This window comes from Ruditapes philippinarum, unplaced genomic scaffold (genome assembly GCF_026571515.1).
Source record: "Ruditapes philippinarum isolate M1 unplaced genomic scaffold, ASM2657151v2 ctg3843_1_1_1_1, whole genome shotgun sequence".
In the NCBI taxonomy this organism is placed as follows: domain Eukaryota; kingdom Metazoa; phylum Mollusca; class Bivalvia; order Venerida; family Veneridae; genus Ruditapes; species Ruditapes philippinarum.
This window is the reverse complement of record NW_026866699.1, coordinates 41,184-56,435: the sequence shown is the minus strand read 5'-3', so window position 1 is coordinate 56,435 and position 15,252 is coordinate 41,184. Positions and strand designations below refer to the sequence as shown.

At 32.4% G+C, this 15,252-nt stretch overlaps 1 protein-coding gene across 1 annotated transcript; it reads left to right on the top strand.

Moving 5' to 3' along the window:
* Positions 1–601: 601 nt before the first annotated feature.
* Positions 602–15,042, top strand: LOC132733388 (kanadaptin-like). The gene is made up of 4 exons (XM_060720034.1): positions 602–675; positions 4,551–5,367; positions 6,000–6,174; positions 12,995–15,042. The coding sequence occupies exons 2-4, from the start codon at positions 4,604–4,606 to the stop codon at positions 14,405–14,407; spliced, it is 2,352 nt and encodes a 783-aa protein (XP_060576017.1). The 5' UTR covers positions 602–675; positions 4,551–4,603; the 3' UTR covers positions 14,408–15,042.
* The last annotated feature ends 210 nt before the right edge of the window (positions 15,043–15,252 follow it).

Here is a 15,252-nt window from a genome sequence, read left to right as displayed (position 1 = left end):
AACAGTTCATTTTCTTGAGAAATCAATGCAGTGTTAAAGGGACTCCACTGAGGTTTTGTTGACATGATGAGACTCACTGAAAATATTTTTTCAGATATATGTACCATTTGATGTAGGTTTAGACCACTAATCTTTGTGCAAAATCTTAGATCATTCGCGCACTTCGTTTTTTTCAGAATAATTATTCAAATTGTGAAAAAATGACCCAAAATGAAAAGCGTTTACACTCAAATCAGGCTAAGAGAAGCATAAACATACGATTTTCAATTTATTTCACGGTATATTTCTTAACTATCTTTTACATATATGTATGTTTAAATCACATGGACCCTGCACAGTGTAAAAAATATACTATATATATAATATTATTATATTTTTCTGGAATTTCTTTTTTCTTTTCTTTTTACACTATCCCAACACTGTGCTGGGTACCTGTGGTTTAAAGTGCCCCAGCTCATTTATGTAAGAAATTCAAATGTTATGTTTTAAAGCTTTTAAACCTCAGTGGAGTCCCTCTAAATAGTTTCTTGAATAATAACATAATATTTTCATTCTATAACTAGCTGATGTTCCTTTGAATCTTGTTGTTTTAAATGACATAATCTGACCTAAAATATAGCAATCTGACCTTACTGTACACTCTCGGATTATCTCCCTTAGAAGCTGACAAAAAAGGTAAGAGACTAAATATAATTAAATTAGATGCTTAAAACTAAGATTATCTTGTTTATAATTTAGCATAAAGTATTAAATTGATATTTTTCCTTGTTTTCAACAAAAGAAGGCAAAGTATGATTGTAAAATGTAAGAAAAATAATTTTGTAATTAGTTTTCGCGATACTCAATATCCCAACAGGACGTTTCGGCCCAAACCAAATTGGTCCCTTTGCAAAAAGGAAGTTGCTAAAAGTTCTAGCCGTACGTGAGTCACGTACGACTAGCCAGGACTTACTGTATTGTCTAGCCGCACAGCACTTTTCAAAATTATATGGAAGTCGAACATGCATAATTATGTTATTCATGTTATTTTGTGCCTCATGATTATGATTTGTTGTTTTATTTGTATGAAACAGTCTTTCTGAAAGACCGTCGGACCGTCGGCCCTGACCTGTAAAAAATCAGAAGGTCCGATAAAAATATATGTTTTGACGGCCCGACGGTCCGGTAAAAATTAAGGATTTATAAAAACCTTACATTCAACATTTTGCAAAGGCCGATCATTTACCTACATTCAAAACAAATCAAAATGTTGTCATTACACAATATAAGCTCGTGCAATGCTTGTCAACTGTTATGCATTCTCATAATGCAAACTTTAATGTAACAACGTAAGATAAAAATATCCGACAACTAATACAAGTAAAAGTCAATAAGCGGCCATGTAAATTACATAAGCGGCCCAGATGTGAAAGGTCAACCGCTATTAGTTTGTTTACACAGATGAAAGCGTCAGTGAATTAATTGGAACAATTTACGTCTTTAATCCACAGACTTAGAGAAATGTTAAATTACATGTGTGCTCAACTGGTGTTTAGCTATGAAAGATCGTCCAAGATGTTGACAAAAATTAAACTATTCTGTGAAGGTACCAAAATCATTGAACAATTAATCTGTCAACTTCACTAAATTACCGATATATATAATTCTGTTTACATATGCCAGACTTTTGCTGAAATTTACCCTCTCATTTTGCTGGATGAAATTAAAGTTTAAATCGCAAAATCCATTGAATACATGTATAACAATATTTATGTTTACATTTTGATTGTGGTGAAAAAAGATAACTTCACTTTGTTGATAATACAATTTTCTTTTTGTACACAAATTTTTTGACTGCTGACACTCAAATGACTCAAAATGCTATACCAATCAGGTTTTTTTCGGTCCAGTAAAATCATGTTTGGTCCAGTAAAAATTTTCAGTTTACAGGACCTACTGTCCAGTAAAACTCAGAAGTCTTTCGCATAGACTGATGAAAGGTGAATTTTTGTTAATTAAGCACATGGATCGAATAAATAATAATCGGAGTGGAATATATAAAAAGAACATTGAAAAAACAAAAAACCATGGTGAAAAGCAAAAATAATTGTATAATTTTCAAAAAAAAAACAGTAGATAAATATCGAACATAAAAGCACAATCAATTAATAAGCCTAACCAGGGATTGACAATATGATTTTAAAATGCATTTCACGGTACATGCAAACTTTCCTTAATGATGGGCAAACTTATACCGTCGGTAATCGACGCAATATTATTATCAGAGCCCAACAACAAAAATTTTTCATTTAAAACTAAAGGTGTCGAAAATTAAACTTAATTAAACAAAAACGGATAATCATCAAAATTTTGTAAACTATTTCAATTGATGTTATTTAACTGCGACCAAACGCTATTTTTTCTCAACGTCTTGAGATGACAAAGATCGATATTCGTACTTTTTTACTGTAGCCAACAAGGCGATTTATCTCAAAAAAGTAAAAATACGAAGACAATTGCTGTTTCTTGGTTAAAATCCTCGCTTAAAGTCATAAAATAACATATGCATTTCGACTTCCATCTAATTTTGAAAATGCCGTACGACTAGCCAATACAGTGTGTCCTTGCTTGACGTACGTGACTCACGTACGGCTAGAACTTTTGACTAGCCGTACGGGCCCGTACGGCTAGCCACTTCCTTGCAAAAATCAGCCCCTAAAAGTTTCGGCCCTTTTCCAGGAGACGTTTCGGCCCTTTTTTATAACAGTTTTATTAAAGTCTTAAAGCAATTTTTATACATAAAAATTGTTAAAAATTGTAGTATATTGATTGATTGATGGCACACAAATAATTAATTAAGACACTAAAATCCTTAATACACCCATAAACACTTTTCATATGAACTAGGTAAATAACCAAGGTATATCGAGTGAAAAAATACGAGTTGATTCCCTTATCTTCGAGTAAAATTGGTATCTCATACGCTAAAACAATACAAATTAAGCCATTTTTAAACCGCTAGTTTGTTGTGCTTAAATGTCCGATTTTAAAAATTATTACATCAATGGAAAGCTTAGGATCTTAGCTTTGTCACAGTATATAATTTTACATATCTTTTGACACCAAGTATTTAAATTAACTGTTAAACCTACCATATGTCAGCCCATTTTACATACGATTTATATAGTGAGATACGCAAACAGTTATCTTTACTGGAAAACCTACTGATAAGAAAAGCCTGTCGTCTGCTAGTTGGGGAAATAGAGGTGGCGCGATAGCTCAGTTGGTTAGACCACTGACTGTCACTCATGAGGTTCCGGGTTCGATCCTGGGTAACACCCTTGGGATTTTTACTAGAGGTTTACTGGTACGAAACCCAGGTAATCTTCGCATGTATCAGTGCTATACACTGGGCATGTAAAAGAACCAAGGAATCTATTCAATAAGAGCTAGGGACTGGTTCCCGGATTTCCTTGTATCTCATAGCTGTCTCTAGTGTCTGCTGAGGTAAGGATCCTACTGGAAATAAGTGCTTGCACTTTCGTAGGTTATCCTTGACCGCCCGGTCTAAAAAAAAAATCAAATCAAGTGTTTATTGGTGTATTAATAATCCTTTATAGATTTATCGATCTCTTAATTTAACTATTGAGATAAATGCTATTTTTTTCAATGTGTAACAATAAAAGACACTTAATCCTTAATTTACAATACAGTTGACAAACTGCAAAAACATTTTGATTAACTAAGTTAATTATAATTATACCTAAAAAATCATTATCTTTTGATCTCTATTTTCCCTTTAACAGCTATTTAACTATTTAGATATATGTTTTTTTTTCAAGGTGCAACAAATTAATCATTTATAGCTTATTGCAAATAAGCGGTTAGTAATATCAAAGATTTTTTTTTAAATTATGATTTATTATAATTTCTTCAAAATATTCTCAGTTATTATCGTAACATTCTGATTGAAAATCTGTCACTTTAAATGTATAAAAATGTTATTTATAAAAAAATGTCTGTTTTATTTTGTTTTATTTCATGATAGTACAAGTATAATTTTTCTACTGTTATGTGTTGTATTGCTGAAACTTGTCACTTACTATTAATTTAATAAATGTTTGTTTCATGTATTGTTCTGTGTCTTGCTTTTTAATCGTTCAAATTAAAAAAATGATACTGGTTGATGATAAACAGATAAAATTCTGTTTCAGTGTTCGTGTACTAAATATGGGGCCGATTTGGCTAAGGGCCGAAACGTCCGGGGCCAAAACGTCTTGGGTAATTTGGGGCTGATACGTCTTGGGGCCGAAATGTCTCGAAATCCCCCATACTGCCAGGCCCAGGTTTCACTCACAACCACCTTTTCACCATTCCTATGAATTAATTACTTTCTTTTTGACCTTATTTGTCAAATAACCAATTACAAGAGCATCTTGTGTTTGTCTCAAATACATTGTTAGTCAGTAAGTAAATAACAAAAGATATTAAACTTATTTAAGTTTATTTAACTTTTAAGGTTCATATTCTTAAGATTAGCTAATAATTTTTATCCTAAACATTTACTTCAGACCTGGCCATATAATCTTTGATGTTCTGCTGAAGAAGTCCAGAGAGTAGGATCATGGACCAAAATATTGACAAAGTGGCAGACCAGAATAGTGATTCAGGAAATGACCAGAATGTTGGTGCTGCACCTGACGTGAAAGCAGAAGGTCCTGAGATGAAAGAAAGTGGTAACAAAGTTGAAACATTTAAAACTCCAAGTTTTGTTATCCCAAGTAAGAAAAAAGTTCAGTCAAATACAGATGCATCAGTTATTTTCAAAAGTCCTGGAACGTTGCCACAGAAAAATGAAGGTGATGACGTAAAGAAATCAGAAGCTACTGAACAAGTTGAAACTGAACCCGTGAAGTCTGAAAAGGATCTCAAAGAAATTACAAAAACAACACACACAAAATATGAAAACACCCATGAGAAATTCCCATCAAAGAAAACAGTTGTTTTGTCACCTGCTGAACAGTTTAAACAAGCAAATGCTTCTATACCTTATAAAGAACCAGCATGGGGTGCTCTATGTGAGGAAAAATTTGCCTTAGAGGTAATAAAAAATGGTTCAGTGATTGATAATATAGACTTAACAAGTAAAACATTTCATGTTATTGGAAGGTTACCAAGCTGTGACATACCCATGGAGCATCCTTCACTTTCACGTCATCATGCAGTGATACAATATTCCGGCGGGAAATCCGAACAATATCCTGCAGGATGGTACTTATATGATCTGGACAGCACACACGGTACTTGGATAAACAAGAATAAAGTGCCATCACAGAAGTTTCATCAGATTCATGTGGACTATGTCCTAAAGTTTGGTGGATCATCAAGGTAATTAACATTTAAACATAGAAATTATATTCAAAGTAGTAGCTTTGATAGTTTGTTATACAAAAAAAATTACATCAAAATTTGAATTTCAATAATAAAGAAGTTTTACCAATATTATTTCTTCCATTTTATAGGAGTATTTTAGATACTACTCTTGAATGATAGGATCCAGTTTGACATATTGATAATTGAAATCCAAGTTTTATGATTGTAATTTAATTAAATATTAACTTTAACCTCCTTAATTTGTGTAATGGATTGGTCCAGATTTGAATCTGGAACAGTACATTCAAAGTTTTAAGGGATTTCAAAAATACCAAAATACAAAAATTGAGGTACCAACAGTATAAAGCCTGGTTAGATTGCACAGAGGAACAGGCTGGCATGGTTCTATACTGGTGGGCAGTGGCAGAGGCTGGTCTCTTTCTGTTGATTGATAGTCAAAGAGGTTATATTTAATGTAAACATAGATTAGAATTTCAAAGCTTGTATGTTAGATCATTGTCTTTATTATAATTCATGAACACTAATATTAACACTAATTTCTTTATGCCAGGGATACTGTCTATTTATTAACAGTAAATATTTGATATCGATTTTTTTGATAAGATTATTGTACATGTATATTGCAGGCTGTTTATTTTACAAGGCCCAGATACTGATAGGGAAGAGGAATCTGAAATGTCACCAGCAGAAATGAAAGAACAGCGGGAAAAGCAGAAGAAGGAGGCTGACTTACTAAGGCAGGCTGAGATAGAGGAAGCAGAAAGGAAGGCGGAGCTACTGAAAAAGAGGGAGGAGTCAAAGGTAATTTGCGTTGTTTAAAGAGAAATTTATCATTTACTGTTAAGTTTTGCATGATAAAAAGCATGAGAATTTTAATAATTTGTGAGTAGATTTGATATTTTTAGCTCACCTGAGCACGAAGTGCTCAAAGGTGAGCTTTTGTCATCACTCTGCGTCCGTCGTGCGTCGTGCGTCCTTCAAAAAATGGCGTCAAACTTTTCAAACAACATCTCCTCCTAAACTACATGGCCAATTGCAACCAAACTTTACAGAAATGATCCTTAGGTGGACCCCTTTCAAAGTTGTTCAAAAATTTAAATTCCATTAAAAACTCTGGTTGCCATGGCAACCAATAAGAAAAACTTAAAAAATCTTCTTCTAAAAAACCGTAAGAGCTAGAGCTTAGATATTTGGCATGAAACATCTTCTAATGAGTGCCTACCAAGTTTGTTCAAATCAAAGCCCTAGGGTCAAAATTGGCCCCGCCCCAGGGGGTCATTGATTTTCCTTATATGTGTATAGCAAAAACTTAAAAAATCTTCTTTAAAAAAACCCAAATAGCTGGAGTTTAGCTATTAAGCATGAAACATCTTCTAGTGAGTGTCTACAAAGTTTGTTCAAATCAAAGCCCTAGGGTCAAAATTGGCCCCGCCCCGGGGGTCATTGATTTTCCTTATATGACTGTGTATAGCAAAAACTTAAAAATCTTCTTTGAAAAAACCCAGATAGCTAGTGTTTAGATATAAAGCATGAAACATCTTCTAGTGAGTGTCTACCAAGTTTGTTCAAATAAAAGCCCTAGGGTCAAAATTGGCCCCGCCCCAGGGTGTCTTTGATTTTCCCTATATGCATATAGTTAAAACTTAAAAAATTTTCTTTAAAGAACTCAAAGAGCTAGAGCTAAGATATTTAGCATGAAACATGTTCTCATGGGTGTCTACCAAGTTTGTTCAAATAAAAGCCCTGGGGTCAAAATTGGCCCCGCCCCGGGGGTCATTCATTAGCTTGACTTTTTTTTTTCGATATATACATATTATATATATACATATATATTTAATATTTATATATATATATATATATAAATATATATATATATATATATATATATATAAATGTGTATATATATATATTTATATATATTAAAACGTGATGAATGTTCCTTGTGCAGTGTTGAAATATATAAAATTATAATGTTTAAGAAATAACAAACTCTATATGTAAAATCGGTAGCGCTTTCAATGCTTTAGAACTTCGCATATCTTCAGCCGAAACTTTAATAAACATATAAACAAATGACGTAACGTCATGAAAAAAAACGGGAACGTTAAATAATAACGTATTTCCCGGCAAACACAATATGGTTATTTATACTGAAAAATAGAGAATACGGACATTGAGCATAATCCGTACAATCTGGCAGTGAATTAATGACATTTATTAAAGGGAGGTAATAAAATTCACAAGTTAATGATTTTATGGCCACAAATTGTATGGTAATTAACAATTTTTACTCAATAAATATTGGTAAATAAACGAACAATTGGACTGAATAAAAATCGCAATCGTTTCTTTCATAATTAAAAATGAAGAGATTGTAATAAATATGAAGTACTTGTATATATATACCTTGTTAAATGATTATTAACAATGAGCATTTAGCTGTGGTTTTAATAACTTGATTAAAAGTTTTTCTTTTTCTTCTCTAAAATTATCACTTTCGATTAATATCTTATATAGAGGGAAAATGCTAAATTTACCTCCTGAACAATTATGTAAATGTTTATTTACTTGTAACATTCTGAGTTCTTCAGTGTTTGTTTGTTGCCTATGTAAAGTCATACGTTTACATAATTCATTTTTGTTTGGCCAATATAAAACTGTTTACAGTTGTCACAAATTATTGAATAAATCACATTTTTTGAAACACAGTTCATACTTTGTTTTATCTTAAATGTCTTACTGTTACAAAATTGTATTTCATTTCCTTCTATTAGAGAAGGACATGTCTTACACCTACTCCTGTTGCATTTAGAAACTGTTGTTACAGTATTATTTGTCATGTCGAACTTGAAGAGGTTAAGATGTTTTGAAGATTTTTTGCTTGTCTTTTACTGTTTATAATGCGCTTCTTTTCTAAAACACTGTTCATCTTTTCACTTTTTCGTAACACATTCTCACACACAAGATCGAATTGCTTGGGAAATATTGGTATTTTTGGGATTAAATGTTGTTACACATGGGATAACGTTGTACTTGTTGTTAGCTGTTATGTTTTCTTCAGTTTTGATGGGACCTTTCAATTTGGCTTTAGATATTCCGTATGTAATAATTTCATCTGGGTAATTCTGATTTTTAAGTCTTGTAGTTAGTTCTGAGAGGCGCTTTTCTTGCAGTGTTTCTCCTCTTACTATAGTTATGATTCTTGACGCAAGGTTGAAAGGAATGTTTAACTTTGTATGTTTCGGATGACACGATTTAAAGTTGACACAAGTATTAGTAGTCAATCCTGGAAAATAAGAAAATCTATGATAAAACTATGGAAAACCTCACTTAATGAAAGAAAACAAGCATATTGGAACAATATAAAATTTCAAAACACGGCAGATATCTACGATAGTTGGAAGTGCAAGACAATACCTATTCTACCAAGAAAATACCGACCAAAGCTTATCCCAAATGAACATGCAGATGACAAAGCAATAAGAAGAGATACAGCTGTACGATTGTTCGAATCTGAAATCAAAATAATGAAAAATAAAGCAAAAAGATACAAAGATACATTTGATGAAATAGACAAGGAGATGATCGTTGTCTTCAAAAAGAAGTCAAATGGAGTAATATGTGAAAAACTTCAACAAATGTGGATCAATGAATGTAGGAATGAAGAAGAAAAGTCATTGAATATTTGGGAAAAGAAAAAAGGTTGGTTAAATGATTATGAAATCAAGTATGGTAACGATATATTTCTAACAGAAGATAGGCAAAGAAACAAAAAAGGAAGAAAGCAAGAAAGAAATAATAGAAATGAAAGAATTCAACAAACTAGATTTTCAACAATCATCCGACCTGAAAATACAAATAGATCAATAAATACTAGTTCAGCAGTGAAGGCCCACGAAAGAAGATATAAACAATTTAATAGCTACAATGATGAAAGAAGAAACAACACTCAGAGGGGATATAGTCATTATAACAGAGGAAATGAAACAAATGGATATCAATATCGATACAATAACCGTCAAAATCTACCATCAAGACCTTATACAGAAAATGGAACAACGTATATTGGAAAAAATGCAAGAAAGTCTTTTTTAGGACTAACTCCATTCGTCAAAGATGGAGGAGGGAATGCAAATGTAAACAAACTCGTGAACAGCGAAGAAACGATTCGGAAGGAAGTGATGTAAACCATGGATCTATTTTAAATAACAAAGATACTGCTAAAAGCTCAGAAATACACCCAAAGGTAATAAATCTTTCTTCCACTATAGAATTATCAGAAAGTGAAGTAAAATTACTTAGCAAGGGGCTTAAGTTTACTCCTACTCCAATGGAAAATAAAACAGAATTACAAACTGATATAAAAGAATTTTGTCGAAGATTAAGGCTGAGTGAGTTTTTCCATGAAGATGATAAGGATAATGATAGAAACGATATACCCTTAGTACGAAATAAAACTGGATGGAAACCTCCTAAAAGTAAAGATATCTTTTTAGAAGAGGCTATTGAATCATTAAAGGAAATCCCACTTGAAAATAAATCTGATGTTCATTCTAATTTAATGAAGAAAGATAGATCAGCATTGAAAAGTATATTATCAAAAAAATCATTAATCATAAAAGAAGCAGATAAAGGCGATGCTGTAGTTTGTATGGACAATAACTACTATAGAGATCACATTTTGAAAAATGTTGAGTGATGAAAGTTACTATTCAGAGACAGATATAAACGCAGATTTAAGGACACGGAAAGAATTAAATGATATTGTAAATAAACACGGTAAAGGATTGGTAAAGGAGGAATCTACATATTTGACTAATTTTGAAAGTTCAACCAGCTTTTTTTATGGATTACCTAAAATTCACAAAAGTAGGAAAATTGAAGAGGCAATTAATAATAATAAATCTGAATACATTAAAGTTTCTGCACCAGATGATTTAAAGTTTAGGCCTATTGTAGGGGACCTAACAGTGTTACACAGAGACTTAGCCACTTTTTAGACCTCATATTAAAACCATTATGCAGACAAGTTCCAAGTTTCATTAGAGATGACTTAGATTTCCTGAATTACTTACCGGAAAATGTAGAAGAAGATTCCATTTTAGTTACCTTTGATGTCGTAAATTTGTATACAAACATTCCACATGATCTGGGCTTACAGGCAATTCAACACTGGATAGAAAATTTTCCCGATAAAATAGATACAAGATTCCAACACCAATTTATTTTGAAATCACTGCAACTTATCCTAAAGAATAACGTATTTTATTTTGACGGCAAATATTATATCCAGAATAAAGGAACAGCTATGGGTACTAAAGTCGCCCCAACGTATGCTACTTTGGTACTTGGATATCTAGAGAAAACATTCTACGAAAGAATATCAACAATACATGGAAACGACTTTTCAAACTACATTAAAATGAACTGGAAGAGATTTTTGGATGATTGTTTTTAATAGTCGGGAAAAATATCAACACAGATGATTTATTAAGAGAAATAAACAATTTACACCCCTGTATTCAATTTACGATGAATAAAAAGTGAAAAGAGCATGCCATTTTTAGATGTATTAGTTATGAAATCTGGAACACATATAACAACAGATATCTACAGTAAACCGACGGACACATACAACTACCTCAACTTTAAATCGTGTCATCCGAAACATACAAAGTTAAACATTCCTTTCAACCTTGCGTCAAGAATCATAACTATAGTAAGAGGAGAAACACTGCAAGAAAAGCGCCTCTCAGAACTAACTACAAGACTTAAAAATCAGAATTACCCAGATGAAATTATTACATACGGAATATCTAAAGCCAAATTGAAAGGTCCCATCAAAACTGAAGAAAACATAACAGCTAACAACAAGTACAACGTTATCCCATGTGTAACAACATTTAATCCCAAAAAATACCAATATTTTCCCAAGCAATTCGATCTTGTGAGAATGTGTTACGAAAAAGTGAAAAAGATGAACAGTGTTTTAGAAAAGAAGCGCATTATAAACAGTAAAAGACAAGCAAAAAATCTTCAAAACATCTTAACCTCTTCAAAGTTCGACATGACAAATAATACTGTAACAACAGTTTCTAAATGCAACAGGAGTAGGTGTAAGACATGTCCTTCTCTAATAGAAGGAAATGAAATACAATTTTGTAACAGTAAGACATTTAAGATAAAACAAAGTATGAACTGTGTTTCAAAAAATGTGATTTATTCAATAATTTGTGACAACTGTAAACAGTTTTATATTGGCCAAACAAAAAATGAATTATGTAAACGTATGACTTTACATAGGCAACAAACAAACACTGAAGAACTCAGAATGTTACAAGTAAATAAACATTTACATAATTGTTCAGGAGGTAAATTTAGCATTTTCCCTCTATATAAGATATTAATCGAAAGTGATAATTTTAGAGAAGAAAAAGAAAAACTTTTAATCAAGTTATTAAAACCACAGCTAAATGCTCATTGTTAATAATCATTTAACAAGGTATATATATACAAGTACTTCATATTTATTACAATCTCTTCATTTTTAATTATGAAAGAAACGATTGCGATTTTATTCAGTCCAATTGTTCGTTTATTTACCAATATTTATTGAGTAAAAATTGTTAATTACCATACAATTTGTGGCCATAAAATCATTAACTTGTGAATTTTATTACCTCCCTTTAATAAATGTCATTAATTCACTGCCAGATTGTACGGATTATGCTCAATGTCCGTATTCTCTATTTTTCAGTATAAATAACCATATTGTGTTTGCCGGGAAATACGTTATTATTTAACGTTCCCGTTTTTTTTCATGACGTTACGTCATTTGTTTATATGTTTATTAAAGTTTCGGCTGAAGATATGCGAAGTTCTAAAGCATTGAAAGCGCTACCGATTTTACATATAGAGTTTGTTATTTCTTAAACATTATAATTTTATATATTTATATATATATATTTGTATGTATGTATATGTATATATATATATATATGAAATTTTGTATTTTCCCATTTTATAAATTTCACAGTAAAAACGTTTCAGCTAGGTTATCTAAAGAACGCTATTTTATTGATGTTTTTAATCCAAAACTTAATACTATATAATGACGTTACTATTTTTAGATTATGCGTACACATGTGTACACAAAAACGTCGTCGTTACTACGACGTCACATTTGCCCTGATGATCATAAGAGAAACCGGTTGGCAAATAATTAAATAAGTTAACTCATGGACTGTATATATACTATATATATACATGCATACATATACAACCAAGTTTGTTCAAATAAAAGCCCAGGGGTTTAAACTGGCCCCACTCCAGGGGCCTATATACAGGTGAGCGACTTTGGGCCATCATGGCCCTCTTGTTTTAATGAATGTCTTGAATTTCAGTATGTCTGAAATAGGTCTCTTGGTCATAACTCAGTGTTGCACAAAAAAACCTTCCGTTTGCATTCATTGATTTCTATATTATTAATTGTAATTTATTATGAAGTTTGGAAGATATAAGTTGTGTGTATTAAAGTGACATTATGCTCATTTTTTCACTGTCAAGCCGAGATATATTAGTTGTATATTTCAAAAGATTGACTATTTTAATATTGTTTCAGGGATGCTCGTGGGGTATCGATGACGATGAAATAGAAGAGGAAGATGAGAACGCTGAAAATCCATTTGCTGCCATAGAGCCTGAAAATGAGGCTTTGTATATAAATGATCCAAAGAAGTCACTAAATGGTTATTTCGAGAGAGAGGGTTTAGAACTACCCGAATATGAGTTTCACGAGGCTGGGTTTGGTAAATGGAAATGTACGGTTGAACTTCCAATTGATGCTCCTTCTGGTGAACCAATAGTGGCTGAGGTTATAGTGTCTGGAAAGAAACGTGAGGCTGTCATAGCATGCGCTCTTGAAGCATGCAGGATATTAGATAGGCATGGGGAATTAAGAAAATCAGCCCAGGAGAGTCGGAAACGAAAGCAGAGAAATTGGGAAGATGATGACTTTTATGACAGCGATGAAGATGTGTATTTAGATAGAACTGGAGCCATTGAGAAAAAGAGAGAGCTAAGGAAAAATAAAGTTGGCAAGACTGATAAAGTAACTGAAACTTACGATACTCTTGTAGAAAAACATAAGAGTATTATTGCTGAAATTGAGGAGATTGAAGCAAAACTTGAACAAGCAAAGGCAGAGGCAGCTGCTATGGAAAGTGATGATGTTGATGCATTAGATGCATACATGAGTGCTATAAAGTCGGGAATGATGGATACAAAGACAAAAATGAAGTTTAAACGACAGTTACTTGAATTGAAACAAGAAGAACAAAAGGTAAGAAAGCTTGTTAACATTGCTAAACCTGCTTCACTTCCTGAAATTTCAAATAAAAATCTGAAGACAGATGTCAAAAAACCAAGTGTGATAGCAAGTGTTGGAAAAATGAAAGGGCCATTGCATGGAAAAACTCACAAAAAGATAGTGCCAGGGCCTAAACCTGAAAAAACTGAAGAAAAATCCGATGAAAGTGAAGAAGAAGATGATGATGATAAGAATGATAACCTTGCTAGTAATAGTGGGGCAGTCATTAAGGCAAATGAGAAAGTGAGTGAAATCAGCAGTAAAAATGATGTTGAAATTAAAGTTGAAAAGAAACATTCTGATGATCAGCCAAAAGTTAAGGGGCCAGCATTGCCACCTGCTCAGGAAAAAACAAAACAATTAGACCCAGTGAAACAAGAAGTTCATTCAAAATCAAGACTCAAAGGACCATCGCTACCATTGGCTGCTGTGCTTGAAAAATTACAGGAGGAAAATGCGGAAGATGGTGAGAATGATGAAAACGATAGTGAGAATAAGACAAGAAATAGTAACAAGAGAAAATCAAAACATTCTTCAACAGGCAGTAAAAAACTGAAATCTGGCGATAGTTACACAACTGATGATCCAGATTATGCTGTATGGTTACCTCCTGAAAACCAATCTGGTGATGGAAAAACTCATCTAAATGCAAAATTAGGATACTGACAAGTGATAATTGGAACCAGACAAGATCTTATCTTATTCCTTAAACTACTGAATATGTGTTATACATTTGCCATGATTTTTAATTTTAAAAATTTCCATTTGAAAAGTAAAGGAGATAAATATACAAAAATTGAACAAGCAACAGGGCCTATTCAGATTGCACAGACATGCATGCCGGTCTGGCTCTATACTGGTATCAGGCCAAACTGCAGGTCTTGCATGGTAACGGATGGACGGTTTTAATTATGAAAAAAAGTAATCCAACCTTTGGGAAAGAAAACATCACATTTTAAAAAAAAAGCCATGAAGCAAGTCTTGATTTCAGTAATGAACCATTCTGCTTGAAGGAAAAGGCTTGGTCACTCAATTGAAATCAGAAAAAAAAAGTTGGAATTTATTACAGGGCTGCCTTCCACTAAGGATTTATTTTAGGAAGTCAAGACTACCTATCAAGGAATTTAGGAAATCATGAGGAAAATTTCTGAAAGTCTGTTGTTCTTTCGCGTAAAACTCAGTGAGACTTGGGCATGTTCTTTGAATGCAGTTTGAAATATTTTATTTTAATTTATTTTTGGTTTACAGAATGTGAGGAAAAGATTGCATTTCTCTCTCTACAAGCACATCAAATTAGGGACCAAACTCAGGGCTCATCCTGGGGGGAAATTTTAGGGAGAAGTGACGACCTCGCGAAAATTAGGGAGAAGGGAAACAACCCAATGTGTATGCATTAACATGCATGGCTATACATCCTTTAATTATAATATAAACACAATGAACATCAACATTTCTCCAGTTTATTAATTAATATAAGATTAATTAATAGTAGTATTAATTAAAAGTAGATT

Coding starts and splice junctions, on each gene's coding strand:
- LOC132733388 (XM_060720034.1), top strand. CDS start 4,604: ATGGACCAAAATATTGACAAAGTGGCAGACCAGAATAGTGATTCAGGA. Junction 5,368..5,999: donor AAGTTTGGTGGATCATCAAG/GTAATTAACATT, acceptor TGTATATTGCAG/GCTGTTTATTTTACAAGGCC. Junction 6,175..12,994: donor AAAAGAGGGAGGAGTCAAAG/GTAATTTGCGTT, acceptor ATATTGTTTCAG/GGATGCTCGTGGGGTATCGA.